The 15,788-nt window shown below is 37.2% G+C and overlaps 2 protein-coding genes across 2 annotated transcripts in view; both read right to left on the bottom strand.

Moving 5' to 3' along the window:
- Positions 1–197, bottom strand: part of RPS13 (ribosomal protein S13) — a 4,868-nt gene extending 4,671 nt beyond the window's left edge. The window contains exon 1 of the mRNA XM_009328613.1: positions 144–197. Coding sequence (XP_009326888.1) covers positions 144–197 — 54 coding nt within the window. The remainder of the gene's footprint in view (positions 1–143) is intronic.
- A 537-nt stretch (positions 198–734) lies between these two features.
- The window catches only part of PIK3C2A (phosphatidylinositol-4-phosphate 3-kinase, catalytic subunit type 2 alpha), a 41,348-nt gene continuing 26,294 nt past the window's right edge, over positions 735–15,788 (bottom strand). Inside the window, exons 18-32 of the mRNA XM_009328552.1 lie at positions 15,484–15,664; positions 14,781–14,885; positions 13,641–13,733; positions 13,178–13,307; positions 11,515–11,651; positions 10,666–10,835; positions 9,393–9,549; positions 8,861–8,970; positions 7,881–8,088; positions 5,347–5,471; positions 4,834–4,951; positions 4,656–4,737; positions 4,104–4,213; positions 3,744–3,869; positions 735–3,197 (exon numbers count right to left, since the gene is read on the bottom strand). Coding sequence (XP_009326827.1) covers positions 3,015–3,197; positions 3,744–3,869; positions 4,104–4,213; positions 4,656–4,737; positions 4,834–4,951; positions 5,347–5,471; positions 7,881–8,088; positions 8,861–8,970; positions 9,393–9,549; positions 10,666–10,835; positions 11,515–11,651; positions 13,178–13,307; positions 13,641–13,733; positions 14,781–14,885; positions 15,484–15,664 — 2,035 coding nt within the window. The 3' untranslated portion in view covers positions 735–3,014. The remainder of the gene's footprint in view (positions 3,198–3,743; positions 3,870–4,103; positions 4,214–4,655; positions 4,738–4,833; positions 4,952–5,346; positions 5,472–7,880; positions 8,089–8,860; positions 8,971–9,392; positions 9,550–10,665; positions 10,836–11,514; positions 11,652–13,177; positions 13,308–13,640; positions 13,734–14,780; positions 14,886–15,483; positions 15,665–15,788) is intronic.

Here is a 15,788-nt window from a genome sequence, read left to right as displayed (position 1 = left end):
AGCGCTGGGTCCGGCCCCCGCCGTGAGGGCGGTCACCGGCGGCGAGCCCCCCCCTCCCCCAACCGGCCCCAACGGACAGGGAAGACCAGCACACGTTTTTTTTTCCCCCAGAACAGCGTTTAATGTACTTACAGGACAGTTACGGAGTCACATTTAACCCGTTCAGTACGGGCACGACGGAGGGCAATATCGTACATCTTTATTAACGAGCTCGTTTAATTAAAGTATTTGGTTCTTACAGCTATATAGACAAGGGGAGGCAAAGTACTTTCATCACCGGTAGCGCCGTCTCAGTCACAGTGCCCGAGTACGGAGCGCAAGGGAGGGGAAGGCGGCGAGCCCGAGGACGAGCCCTGGCGGTAAGGCAGGTGAGGGGGCTTTCTACACAACCCTAGTCGTAAAAATAGAGAAAAGAGCTGCTGTCAACGATCGCACGTGCTTCCGGAGAGGGGTAGCGGCAGATCGTCAAAAGGCAGTAATAAAAAGTTCAGTGCAAAGTTCTAGGTTAATAGAGAAAAGGAAGAGGTCAAACGCAAGCTGTTACTCTGACATACCAAAACAAGGTCTGTACAGACAATTGTATCTCTGGCTGCAGGTCATACATTGCAGAAAAGATTTTTTTTCTTTTCATTAAAGAAGATACAAAAAGCTGTTAAAACGACATTTTCAAGCTACTTTGTGTACTGGTAAACTCCACCCCAATTGAGTATCTTTCACTTTTTTTTGTAGTATGCAGTACATTAAAGTCTTATTGCCATAATCACTTTTTTCTTAATTAAGAATAGTGCAAAGAGGTGCAAGCTTGGTGCTGTTCCTCTACACGTGAGGAGAGGCCAAGGCCAGATCCCATAGACAAAATAAAAACCATGACCATAAAAAGCTTCAGCCAGTGGCCGTTTTGAAAAGGAAGGGAAAGGCACAAAATGAGTTAAGCTATGAAGAAGATTAAATCAGAAGTCAGGACAAGTGCTAACAATAATACAGTACTATACTTTTTTTTTCCAGAGTCCAGACAACTGTTAAAACTGCAAATCATTTTTTAAATGATTTTAGTTTATTTGTATTTTGTGCTGTAAGATACTGTGCTTTAATAGCAAACTGCAAAAAAGGCAGTACATATTGCTTTCATTTTATTTCACAATGGAACGTTTCACAAAAACAGTAGTCTACTTTCCTGTGTTTTAAGTGACTTGTGATTCTAGTGATGGAATGGAGTAAGTCTCAAAAGCATCAAGTGAGCAGGAAATATATCTAGTTAGTTATATAGTTTATTATTTACATGCTATATACTACATGAAAAAGACACAGAAGATGCCTAATAAAAACTGGGATTTGTTAGCGCCCATTAGTATCAACCCAGTTTCTAACATTCAAGATATTCTTAGGTTTTTAATTGTAATAATTCCTAGGAAATTGGACCGTGAATATTTTAGGCACCAGGATATTCAAGTTTACTTCTCTCTCCTGTATTGAAGGGAGATTGGTCAGTAGCAGGGGAAGGAAAAATCAGACTATGAAATAGGTTTTTAGTGTTGGGTATAGAGAAGGCTTTCCCCATATTGTGTCTTCATTCATAGTTGCATATATTACTTTAAAATTTCGTTCTAGTCATAGTCAGTGGTGATAGTCTGTCTTGCTTCAGGATTTAGTACTAAAGAAAAGTGTGCAACTTTACCCTATAGCTGTGTTTAGGCAGAACACGACCATCCTAAGCACCAAGTAAGGTGAATAAAAAGGCTATGCCTGTAGTGCAGAAACACCTAATTAACCAACCAGCGGTATTAACGGGAGACAGTAAGTCACATTTGTATTCCCACTGTCACAATTAGTTCAAATCTAGTGTTTCTTGGAATTAAGTATTAATTCTTACCGGGAATGAGAAACAGTGTTGCTGTGAACTGTTAAAAAAAAGTTACCAAGTTCCTCTCTCAAAGCTCTGTTAATGCAACTCATTTCTGGCCTACAATTCATCCAGCAGTTGTGCTTTTTAACTAGAGACCATATGAGGTACAGGTAAGTAATTTAGGTGCAAATGCCACTTTGGATTTAGTGTTTGAATCTGTTCCACATTTAATCACTGTAGTATTTAAAAGGTCTAGAAATTAAGACATTTGAAAACACTGAGAAGCTGGGCACATTTCCTATGGCACCACATTCAGCCAGTCTTCATTCAGTTTTTGGAGATCATGGGTAGACAATGGGGTAGAAAAAATTTACATAAGTTGCACTAACCATGAAGATCAGTATAGGTGATGTTATTTGTAAAGAATACATCTCAGGAAAAGACTTCCAGTAGGACCTGCAAGTTATCAAATACGAGAACGTTTCCCCTTTTAAAGGGGCTGAAAGTTAACATGTATACATATTTAAATACCAGAAAATGAGGTAAAAGAGAAGCATTTGAATTATAAGGCACCATTATTTACAACTTCCATTATTGGCACTCACTCCAATAAGTCTTAGAGAAGCACGAATCTGGGATTAAATGCAACGCTAAGGAATTTTTCCAGACCTTCAACCTTCATTTCTACAGGTGTGTGTGAAGCCACCAAAGTTTTACCCATCACTGCTTCTGTGACGTCTAGTTAGTAGTGGGAATGTAATCCTAAAAATGTCATTTCTTTGATGTTCTCCAGCATCATGCCATGGATGACACAACACAGGTAACAAAAATTAAAAGCAAAAATGCACTATATCCACAGGCCTAATGATTAAGTTACCATTTAAGCAACTAGCATGGTCAAACTGTTCATTTCACTTGCATGGATGGTTTAAAAACCCCTTCCTTTACCCGCAACTCAAAACATTTATAGTGATGCTTTGATAACATCGCATAAGCATAACCCAGGTTTTCTAGAAATCCTCCAAATTAGGCTACATAAACATTGGTCCAACGTATCTGTTGAAATGCAGAGTCTCTTATTTTAAGATGTACAAGTTATCTTCAAGTAGGAAGATGCACAAAGCACAAGTGAATACAACTGTTCTGGTCTTACTCAGGTGTAGAAATGAGTTCACAGATAGGGTACAGCAGTTAGTCGATACCAGTTAACAGTCTCCTTGCTCAAGTTGAAGTCCTTTAGTGAGAGTGTAATTCCACCCAAGAAAAAGTTCTCACGTAATGACTCTGCACTGAGCACACTTAACTGAAGTTCTCTCTGTTTCAGAGTCTCCATGCTATATCCACTGTACACAAGCTAGAAGGTAAGAAGTCAAGAATTTTTTGGTTATCCAAATGAAGTTACACAGATTGTCTAGCCACTGATAGATGTCTTAACTGCACATTATGACCATTCAGTATATCTGTTTCTCAGAGGATGGGCTGAAGTACATCCGTATTTTATTTTGTGCTCCCAGTGTTAAGTGTTTAAAAGGACCAGTGTTTTTAGATATAAGTCCTGTTTACATGCCAAGACTTCTGAATTCATTCTTCTCCACATTATGAATCAGTGAATCCAGGGCAGGGGGATCTTTAGTTTTAAGATTCCTTTCCTTCTCCCCATCACTCCTCAGAGTCAGCCTGAGAAATTTCTGCTTACTTGTAATAGTATATTTACCTACTCAGTTGCTTTGGGTTTGTTTTGGGTTTTTTGTTTGTTTTTTTAAAGGGCACAAAGTTTTTCAAACAAGTTCCTTTTCCATTTATATAGCTTTGCAGATTTTTTTAGACAATATTTTAATTACTGCTTATAAAAAGAGACAATAGCAAATCATATGGAGTTACTAGGTAAATTTTAACTTGCCATTTCATTGAAAGTTGGATTTCTTGTCTTCCGGGAGATTTTGGTTTTGCGTTTGGATGTTTTGTGCGTATCTGGAAGTAAGTATGTTTTTACATAGGGATTTGGATCTGCACCATCTTCTGTAACCTACAATCCAAAACCAAGACAAGTTAGAAAACTAGTTAGTGCACACCTATTTCAGTATTTATTTTCAAGTATCTAGACTTTGCAATCAAGCTAACCAAAAGCAGCACTTAAGGTGGCAGTTGGAAAGTTTGGAGGAAGAGAGAGTGTTCCACCATGCCTGCATCAACCCAAGTCAAGAAGGTAATTGACAAAATGGAAACAGTTTTCGGCAATGAGCTCAGTATCTCTACCTACCAGGTCTTTAATGTGCATCACCATGATAAATAGAGTGCTATTTCTATATGATATGGATAGCTTCACTTCTCCTCCCACTTTGCCTGAGTTAGGACTTGATGGACTTGCATCTGAAAAAATATTACAGAGGAAATAATTGTATATTTGTACATTTTCATCACTACTACACTAATTACATATGGGGAAAAAATACAAGCCTTAGACCAAGCAAGTTCAGTTCCTGATTTTATTTCTAGTTCTCTAATAAGAGGGCAAGGCCATAGGTTTTAAAGACTTTCACATTCTCTTGTAAAAAACAACTTGGAGGTTTGGAGTAAAAACTTGAATTATTTAGTCAAACTATAAGCAAGCTCAAGTGATCACATATATTGTTGCAATTTTTGGTATGTTTTTGTTTCCTTGTAAGCAGGCACATTTGGAAGGACAGTGATGCAAAGTTTTCAATGAGGGAAAACTACAGTTAATTAAAAAAGATGTTAAAAAAAAATCACATTGTAAAGGTGTCATACTATAGTCATCCAATTTATAAACACCCCCAAAAACATTACCTACCTGTAGGTCTGGCTATTCCATCTATTCCTTCCACTTTGTCATCACGAAGTAATGGATGGAAAAAAGTATAAACAAGATCACACTAAATTTGGAAGAAACATTACATATTAGTTTAAGTGTTAACAAGCACCAAAATCTGAAAACTTGCATTGGGTTTGCTTAAGTTATTTGAACTCACTTCTGCCACCTCTGAAGAACTGTTCATCAGACTCTGTATGTAGCTGTTGAGCTCCACTTTTCTTTTAGCTGCTACATCTTTTATGTGTGTTCTTCCCAGAACCATCTTATTAGGAAAGCTGCAAGGGAACAACAAGATAGAGTTTTCAGTTAATTTCTCTGAAGTAAGTACAGTTAGATTTCATTATTATTTCCATCCTGAAGTACATCCTTTTTTTATGTCAATCATGAGTGGAAACACAGCACACTAATAGGTAACGACATTATAGAAAGGCAAGGAAACATTCATAGGCAATATAAGTGATATGAGACACAGACTAAAGACACCGAGTTGCTCCTCCAGCCCTCCTCCTTAAAACTTTGAGACAACAGTTTTCTCCCTTAATTGCCAACTTTGAGGTCTAGTTTGCCCCTCAGCAGTTTTGTCTCCATTTCAAGCTATTTCTTCCTCCACCCAGCTGGGAACAGTTTTTTTCCTTCCATTATAATAGTGATGGGTGAGTTAGGAACATACCCTGGTAACTTCCAAAGAGGAAAGAGAATGCCAAGTTTGTTGTGGAGCTCCTGGAACTCATCAAATGTTCGGAAGACAAATGTTGGCTCAACTTGCCCTTCTCTCAAAACTCTCACTACATAGATCTGCAAAAAACACAAAAAACAAAGATAAAAGTAGTAACAATATTATAGAACTGACTTAATATAATTTTCTTAACAATTAACTCTTTCTGCTATGGTAATCCTTCTCCTGCATACATATCCCAGTAACAGCATTTGCATTTTATAGTGGAGTTGGAATTATAAATACCCCTACTGCAATGCAAAGTAACATCACATGATCTTCCCATAACATAGATCCACAGCTGACAGTGGGACAAAGGTAGTTAAGGCTAAGCTGTCACATTCTCCCTTTTAAGCCTCATTGTAAGCTCATACCATATAGCAGGTGTACAAAATTTCAACACATCAGTGCAAGATTGCATCTAGACATGTATCTGTGGGGCCAGAACTACCACAAAACTTTTCAGGTGCAGACTATGGAGGAAACTAATGCCTAATTTTTTTTTTTTTCAGTCTAAATCTCTCAAGATTCTAAAGGATTCCACTTTTCAAGTGATAATTTGGTGGGCAGATGCAAGTGTACTGCATTATACAAAAGGAATTTTTAAAAGTACTGGGGGTACAGTCCCAGCATACAATTATTCACATCATTATGAAAGGGAAATGAAGGTTGAGAAACTGCACGGAAAATTCAGTTCAGTGGACTCATTTTATGGGCACATGTATATTTAAAAAATGTGCAACTGGGAAGGGTTTTAAAAATCTAGACAGAAGGAGACTACATCATCTTAGCAGTTTCCTGGAAGATAAAGAGGCTGTTTTGGCTTAGACTAGGAGTGCTCAAATACTTGTATGATACAGTGATTCAGTACAAAGCTCTTCGCTTCTAGCATTATTCAGCTTTGTTCTACCTTCCCTAGCTGGTGTCTTGCCAGATTAAGACATTTACAACAAATACAACTCAAAGAGATGTACATTTACATACATCAATATAACTCACTTTTTAAGCAACTTGAGGAAAATGTAACTTGAGCTGACTATTCTAGGCCAACAAACAGCAGTAGAGAAGTAAAAAAAAAAATAAATTGAAGGTGGTTGCATCTGCATAGGAATATGAATGTTAAAACAAGTGTAACCCAGGTCTGTCAAAATCCTGAGGGCAAATTGTAATGCTTGCTGCCTCTAGTAAGACTGACTAGGAGTGTAGGTGCATTAATACAGGAAATGATGCTTTCACTTAGGAGGAGCAAATACAGTTTTAATGGAAGGTCAGAACAAAACCAGAAGGTGTTTGACTTAATGACTCCTATTCAGGAAGGAGCCATTTTACAGAAGGTGGCTACATAAGCACATATATGACTCAAATCCCCATTTTTTTAAATCATCTCCACCAACACTACTTCTGTCCTTTCTGCTTCCTTCTAGAACCTTTTCAAGAAGTGTCTTCATTTTGAAGAATATTATTGGATGCTAAAAATACCAATCTGTACTCTAGCACTCCTGTGGTTGGTTTACCCTGGCCAGCAGCTAACCACCTACACAGCTGCTTGCTCACTGCCACCTCCTCACCAATGGGACAGGGGAGAGAATAGGAGCAAAAGCGAGAAGACCCATGGGCTGAGATAAAAACAGTCCTTGGGAGGGGAGGTGATGCAAAGACAATCTCTCACCACCTCCCACAAACAAACCCACGCCCAGCCAGTCCCCAGGCAACAGCCACCTTGGAAGACAACATCCTCCCGCCCCCCGCTTTCTTCCTCTACACCCAGTTTTTATTGCTGAACCTGACATTATATGCTATGGCGTATCTCTTTGGCCAGTTTGGGTCAGCTGTCCCTGCTGTGTCCCTTCCCAACTTCTTGACCACCCACAGCCTACTCACTGCAGGGGGGGGCAGGGGCAAAGTGGAAGAAAAAGAAAAAGCATTGACACTGCACAAGCACTGTTCAGCAACAGCCAAACCAATGGTGTGTTATCAACACCGTTTTAGTTAAACACCTAAAACACAGCACTGTGTGGGCTGCTATGAAGAAAGGTAAGTCCATCCCAGCCAGAGCCAATACAACTCTGTTCTCCAGGAAGCAAGCAAGCAGGCCCATTCCCATCTAGATTTCAGTTATGGATTTTGTTTTTACTTTCAAGTCATCCACAGTGGGGTTTAGTTTTGGGTGTCAACATTGGTGTGGGTTTTAGGCTCCCATTATAGTCAATGTGGTCAGACTATGGAAAACTCTACAGCTCATCCTAAATCTGACACTAGTGCCCAACTGAACAAGTAAGTATCTATAGCTGTATTTACTAAATCTCTGTCAATAAAGGGAACCTAGTTGTCTACCTCAAAGCTAGCTACTTAAGGCTAAACAAGGCAAGCTTCCCCTGGACTAATTCTCTGTGATTAAGTACTGAACTTACGGCAAGAAGGAGAATGTATCCCGTTGGAAGAAAATGCACAGTATCTTTACTGAGTGGAAACAGATTCTACGTACTTACATAATGTTTATCTGGGTTATATCTCTTCTGATATGTAAACACAGACACTTGTTTGATTCGGCCATCTTGTTTAAGAGAATATGTTTTAGCAGAAAATGAGAGGATGGGTTCATCATTAGAAGGTAGACCTGAGAAACGCAGCTGAGCCAAATTGTGAATGAAGAAGTTAAACTTTGTGGCAACACTTCCCAGACTGGATTCAATCAACCTAGAAAAGAAAAAAATAATGTCAAATACCAGAGCACATGTCAGAATGCACAAGAGTAGTTCTGTCAATGATTCAGACTTAAAAACCAATTTCTTACTGACAGAGAAACAGTTTAAAAAAAACTAAAAGTGATCAACGGGCTATGTAAATAGCATCATATCAGCATTTAATAGAAGATTCAGTATTCAAACTTTGGAAGAGGTTGTTGTCCAAGAATCAAAGTCTTTCCAGAGTTGGTAAAAAAGTTACATGCATACTACTGCAGTTTCCCCCATATATTTAAAATGAAGTACCATAACACATTTTGTAACACATAGCAACAACTCAGTTACACCATATACACACCCACCTACCTGCTACACTGGAGCATCATCCCTCCATCCCCAGTGTGCAAAAGCACTTCTTGAAAGAGAGAACTTCTTTACATGTATTACAAGGTTCCCATCATATACACTGCTATTAAGCAATTTAAGATGCATGCAAAATGCAAGTCTCAAACAGCCGAACAGAGTTATCTGCTCTCAGTATTTCAAACAAATTTTTGCACAAGGTTACTCTTAAAGGCAAAGTATTTTAGCACAAGCATTGATCTTGCATGAAACTGATCTTATTTATGTAGTTCACTGGTTAACTGGTATTTTATGATTGTACAGTGTAACACTCAACTTCTACAGACATGTTTGTGTACATCCTTAGTACATTTTTTCATAGTAGAAAACTCCCATTAAGAGGATGATGCTGGTAGATATTTTGGTTTTCATTTAGCCAGTACCTTGTAAAGAAAATGGTAGCTTCTGCATCTGTTGTTTGGGGCTGGAGAGCATCCTGGACATACTTCAAGTCCTGAACCCCACTTAGTTCTGGTAACCCAGAAGAAAGCATCTGCAGGAATTTACAGTTTTAATGCAATAAAACCAATATAATTTTACATTGAAATGATTAAAACTTAGACCATCAAATTCATTTGAAGCTGCACTAACTTGCCAAATGCTAACAGCAATAGCCAACAATTACTTAGAATCAGCAGTTATTCCCTGCACCATTTCTGCTGAGTTAAAAGCAGTTAAAACACTTTACAGTGTAGTTTATGGTATCTTCTTAGTTTTAAATTCTCAGGAAGCAGGTAGGTAGTGAAAAAAGCTTAAAAGAAAAATCCAAATACAACCTTCCTAAAAAGTACTTCTGATGTTTCTGGCTTTTAAAAGCATGCATTAAGAGTTTCTGCAGCATAAAAAGCATAGCATTTAATATAATCCAACATGAGACATCTATCAAGTTTCAACTGAATTTAATAAAGTGATTACCAATGAAAGTAGGTTAAGGAAGAGGTTTGCGTGTTTTCTTATCAAATTGTAAGCTTGACAACAGAGATCCACGAACAACTGAAAGCGAATAGTGGGTTTTTCGCCACCATTAATGACATAAGCCATATCCGATGTTAGCACAAAAGGAGCTCGATCCCTGTTCAAAAAGCACAGAATTTAAGTCAGTTATAAGGTCTATTTACTTTGTCATGTGCTTCCTCCTCCCCTCCATCCCCACCCCAAGGTAATGATATTAAATAATCCATTAATGCCATTTTACTTTTTTAGGTTGGGTTCAGCTGCTTAGTGCTATCTCAAATTCACAGCACATTCACATGGTACTGGACCTACAGCAGATCTCCTGGAGCAACACCTGGAGGCCAGGTTACCTTAGAATGCCTTCCATCCCTCGTTGCTGGAAGCCGTAACACATTAAAACAAATGTAATGACTATAATATCACCTGACTAAAACCTAACTCCTCTATCCTGGATATAGATTATCTTCCCCTACACAGAGGAGTAGTAAATACAAACTTGCTGTTCATTCTTTTCTATAATGTTGACATTCACTACTGTTTTTATGAGCCAGAGTCTGTTCTCATTTGTTTCACATTCAGATATTCAGATGACGTAAAGCTTTTGGCACTCAATTTCTCATTCATTGATAAAGTTTACCTAACAAGCATGCAATACATAATTGCATAAATATAGCTAAAGAGGTGAAACTACACTACAATTTTATCCAATATTCCTGGAAAAGTATGACACCAAGATTTGTGTTAGATGTAAGGCTCCCAAATATCAATAAAAAGTTATAGTAATTTTTTCCTGTACCAGAATACTTGGCTTTCATAACTATTGTAAAGAAATTCCCATCGAGATTTGCCAAGTGTGTATAGCACAAAGTTCTTAAGGAACGAACGCAGTTTGGAAGCACTGAAGTTAAATGACATTTAGGAGACCAAATTCCTTATTTCAATCTACCAGTAGCTAGAACAGTAATTTTATTTGAAAGCTATGCCTATGTGCTTTGACTTAAAACAGTTCCAGAGATCAGAATAAGGAAATAGGAAGCTGGAGCCTTTCCAAAATTAATTCTATATAGCTAAGTTTGAATGCATTCTGGAAACTCTGTGGTTAAATTGGAAGACATTGGCTTCATAATGAGAACAGCAGATAACAGGAATTTAAAAGTTAATGCTTAGAATTATAATGCTTATAAAGACACTAAAAATCACTTCATTCTCTACATTGCTTAGCCACAGAAAATACCTTTTAAAGCTACCAAACATTTGCGCATGACCCAAAAATTTTCCAAAGTCAATGTGAAACATATGTCCTGTGTTTCGGAGCATTATGTTATCATTGTGGCGATCACAAATTCCCAATACATAAGTAGCTACACAGCATCCTGCACAAGAGTAAATGAAGTTTTCTGAAGCCTGGGAGGGAGAGAATAGAGTGAATTGAGATCAAATATCCGTGGGAAAACAGCATTCATGTATTCAACAGCCAATTTTGACACGGGTAAAACCCAAGCCAGACAAGACAGGCCCTAAAATTTGCTTTTTTTCCCAAAATAGTGTTCCTCAAGCAGACATCTAAAGATTTTTGCAAAGCTATTATCCTTTCCAGCAAAAACGTTTGTTTTGTTTAAGTAAATTATAGAAAAGAGGATTTGAAGACAAATCACAAAAAGAAATATATGTTAGCAGAGAAAAGAAAAGGGTACAAGACCTGTTTTTCTAGTGTACTGTAACAGCGTTGTAGCCAAAAGAAAACATTTTTTGAATCCCATGTGCTTGTATGAGAAGAGGCCACTGCTCCTAAACCACAACTAAAAGCAGCCACCATTCCTCCCGATCTTAAGTTTGAAGTACTTTTTTTTTTTTATATATCCAATAAAAACTCCTGATGTGAATCCTGAGAATCCATCTGATTCCTTTTTAGTTAAGGGATTTTCATTTGGCCTTTTTCATGTATAGGAAAAAAATAAGTTTCCTAAAGACATAAACCAAAAATTTCAATGGAAGATCTAGAATAAGAATTTAATTCTTTCCTAAGATGGTATTTATCCCTTTTAAGAGATCTTCAAAAAAGAACAACACTGAAGAGAGTTACCTTTTCATACTCTTCCTCTGTAGGATTATACTTTCGCAACCATTCTGCCAGAGGCTTGTCTTTAAAAGAACCTGTTACTCCATATTCCACTTGAATTTTCCTAAGTGTATCTGAAGCAGGAACAAGCTCTACCATGCCTTTATACAAAATACAACAAAGTATTTAACAATCTCCTTAAGTTATACTGCATTTTCATTATTCAGTAGAAACTTGACAACGATGACTTTTATAGTCTCAGACTACCTTCTTTCAAAACCCAGTTAGGTGTAAAAATAGTGCCATTAGTCTACTAAGCATTTCCGCAGACTATATTACAAAGCATACCACAAAACACATGTAGCAATCCAAGTTAGGCTTACTTTACTACAATTAGTTACCATTGCTAGAATGCATGTATAAGTTACACTTTGAATAACTGCTGTCTACTACATAAACTAGTATTGGTCTATAAGCAAGAACAGCAAAATAGTTTGATGCTGACATTTCTCATACACTGACACTTAAGTAATCTAGTAACTTTAACTGCTGTCAAGCATTGAAACAGACTAGACTCTTGCTCCAGAAATAAGGCAGTGGGCTTTACATGTGGCCTTATTTTGGAGATACCATTTACTAAAAATATTTGTATAGCTAAATTATAAAAGGAAAACATTTATTTGATTAACAGAATTTTACTTCTATCTTGGCAAGAGCTACTAAAGGCAAATCTGTAGTTTACATCCATTTTTCTTTTTCACTTTAATCCTTCAAGTACTTTAGGAATACTAATATTAGCAGCAACAAAAAAAATGCAACATGCTACGCAATCAAGTCATCATTCAAAATCGGAAGAAAAGCCATCTGTTTCCCTAAAAAGCAAGTCTTGCATAAATAGAAGCTTTTTGCTTAGTTTTGCCAACCTAGATTTCCAACTTTTCCATGTATTTAAGAGTTTTCATCATGCTGTTCTAGCATCTGACTAAAGAAATATTTAAGTTATTGTTTATCCTCTTAAAGATCTTGTGGTTCCTATTGGCTAGCTCTAGGGAATTAGTGAAAACCAGCAAAAAGCATGTTCAAAGTGCAGGGTGGGATTTACACTCAAACTCAGAGTTCTGTGACCTAGTTTCAAACCTAGAAGAGCCTCATATTCGCAAGGAACTTTTACCAGCATATGACACCAATTCTGGGGGATGTGTGCGTGTTTTAAGATTTTCTTCTTTTTGCATGTTTCAGTACATGAATGATAATCCCTGACTCAATGCAGCAGATTCCAAATACTTTAGAATTTCAGTTTTGACTTGAATACTTTCTGTCACCATAACTGAACTTTCAGAATCAGGACTGCTGTGGCACCGTTATTTTCTTGTGTAGCAGTAAGGGCATCAAGAGAAACCTTAGCTTTTATCATTATTAATATTTACTTGTTTGCACCACTGTTCATTGACAACAGAACACAATCTCAGGACTCAAGAGAAGAAACACATTTAAATGCAACTCAGCCATCAGGAAATTCAGAACAATTTAACTTGCTATACTCTGGAACACTGAAGTTCCTTGCGTGGAAGGCTTCTGGCCTTCCAGTGTTTCTTGGTCCTGCCTCTGCACAGAAATTTTTCACTATCAGTGTGACAAGAAATTGAAGTGGGGGAGCAAAGATTATAGGCAGCATCCGGTTTTGCACCTCGGTCTTTTCCAGTTGAAAGACACTTGAAGATAACCATCCGTAGGTCCAGTCCCTCCTGCAGCCAGATCTTATCCATAATCTTAATCATTTGTAAAGCCAACATATCTTGTCTCAGATCTTCTCCAACCTTAAATGGAAAAATAAAAGTTAGAGACATAATATGCTTTCAGCAAAACTAAACTTCAGATTTTAATTGCTTTATATTTCTAGGAAGTGATACATTATGCTACTTACTTCCTCATAGCTACGCACTTAAAGAGAGAAATAGGCTACATTTAAGCTTTCACATGTGGTAGACTTACTTTCACATTTTACAACCTGTTCAGACGTTGGTTTCTACATACACAGGAACAAACTCACAAAATAACTAAGCTTATCGGCCTATGCTGAAATTAATTGACACCAATGAAATAGTGATTATCATTCAACTTTTTTTCTCCAATATACATGTAAGGCCTACCTTAAACATCACATTAATTTCTTCTCCCAGAGGGTCTGCATTTATCAGTGCAACTTTCAGTGGTACTGCATTAGAGCTGAAGAAAGAACATGCCTACAAGTAGATTTAGTGTTAATACTCAAAAAGGACTATTCCTGCTAGCCCAGAAAACAAGACATTCTGACAACAAGCAGGTTTGACCCACAGTGTGTCTATTCAGACTTTTAACATTGCGATTGTGGTGAATACGTGCTTCCTTTGAATAAAGAGCCCTTTGGCTGTCATTTGTTGAATTCTTGTACAAAAGCCAACAGTGCTGCAGTGATGTTTTTATACATTTTGAAGGGAAGACTGAATAAAACATGGATAAATATTTTATCAGCAGCTTTTTCTGAAACCTAGAACATATTATAAAATGTGTATTTGCATGTTTCACAGTATTTTCTCATTTATCTGCTTTCAAGTACACATTCATGATTTAATAGTTACAGCAGAGAAGGAAAGCAAGATGAACTGCCTCTCCACACAGGATTAAATCCAGTGTTCACAGACCTTTAGGTTCTCAGTCATGCGTGATGAGCATCAAGATCGTGGTTGAGCAGATACTGTCAAACCTTGCAGAGTTCTGGAAAAATAATTTACCTGCTTCTCCTACATTATTACTTGCTGGACCTTCACAATAAAATAAAGCTACTGTCTGCCTCCCTGGATTCAGTGCATCTCTTGGACACAACCAGTAACAAGTACTTTCACCTATTTTACAGTATCTACTCATTGTTTGAGCTTTATAGCGTGACTCAATTTTCTCTTTTGATTACTGCTGCAAACAGGACTTTTTAAAGCACTTTGAATAGTCCCCTGCTTTACTATAACCAGGACTGCTGGTCTCAAGAGACAGGGTCTGAAGAAATATCAAGTTATTGCAGATTTTTTTTTTTTTTTTAATACAAGTACCTTCGTTGGTTTTACAGAGGTATTTGTATATAAATTTTATGTTTGCTCAGCTGATTTCACTGCCTTGTTCAATCAGCATTTTTAATTAAAACCCTCCCTGCCAGCGTAAAAAGCTTTCAAGCACCTCAATTGATTTTTTCTATTTGTAAAAGCTTTGCCTATATGTAATTTTTACAAAAAGGTTTTGAAACTCTGAATGTGCAGTACCTTAATATTTAGCTCTTTTGCCACAAGACTGGGATTGAGAGGCAAACGGCATTTGTTCTTCAAGAAAAATAACTGCACACGTTCCATACCATTTTGCAAGGCAGCCTGCAGGCAAAAAAAAAAACCTCAGCTGACATTTTGCTAACTGGAGCATCTACAGAAAACTTCTGGACAAAGTTATCCTGAAGCCAATGTTTTAACTCCTCAGTGTCAAAGGAATGCTAGACGTTGTAACTGCTCTTCTAGCTATCAAAAATACATAAGCCTAGTAGTACAACACTAATATCACACAAGTTTGTGGTTTTTTTTTTTTACTGAACCACATGATAGAATCCCACTCTACTGAACTGTAAGTTCGTATTATTAGCATGTAAATGGATATCCCATTCTTTTGCATAACAGGATCATTCTTCAGAAGTGATAGATTTAAATCCAATTCCAGTTTATTGTACACAGAAACCATCCTACTTTCTTACCCTATCACCTCACACAATCTTATGTTTCAGATGACAACAAATTTGACAAAAACATCAACTTCATTAAGCCATTAACTTGTTAAAATGCAGAGCAACAGATTCATATATCTTCCCATATATTATATATAAAATTTTATTGAACTTAAACTAAAAAGGCAATTGAGTGGATTGTTCTGAGGGTATACTCAGTCTAATCTTCCTAAAGAATATTAAAAATATATACTCACCTGCCGAGCAGATCCACTTGTTAGCTTTACTCTTTCTGCTACCATTCCAAGAAGTTGCACCAGTCTGGTCTGCTTCTCCAGCTCTTCCCTCAGCCTTTTTCCACAGACTGAAAGAAAAGCTCCAAGAATTTGCTCGTACCTTACACCAAACTTTGTATCATACAGTGTATCCTTAAGAAGCCTGAAATAAAGGATTTAAGTTAAATTTTCCTAAGGAAAATACTGCAAACGATGCAATACCAAGACATTAAAATATTTTAATGAGTCAGTACTATATATATCCAAAGTTACTGATATACAGGATA

Source organism: Pygoscelis adeliae, unplaced genomic scaffold (genome assembly GCF_000699105.1).
Source record: "Pygoscelis adeliae isolate BGI_AS28 unplaced genomic scaffold, ASM69910v1 Scaffold166, whole genome shotgun sequence".
NCBI classification, from domain to species: domain Eukaryota; kingdom Metazoa; phylum Chordata; class Aves; order Sphenisciformes; family Spheniscidae; genus Pygoscelis; species Pygoscelis adeliae.
Note: the sequence above shows the minus strand (reverse complement) of the source record. Positions and strands in the feature narration are given on the sequence as shown.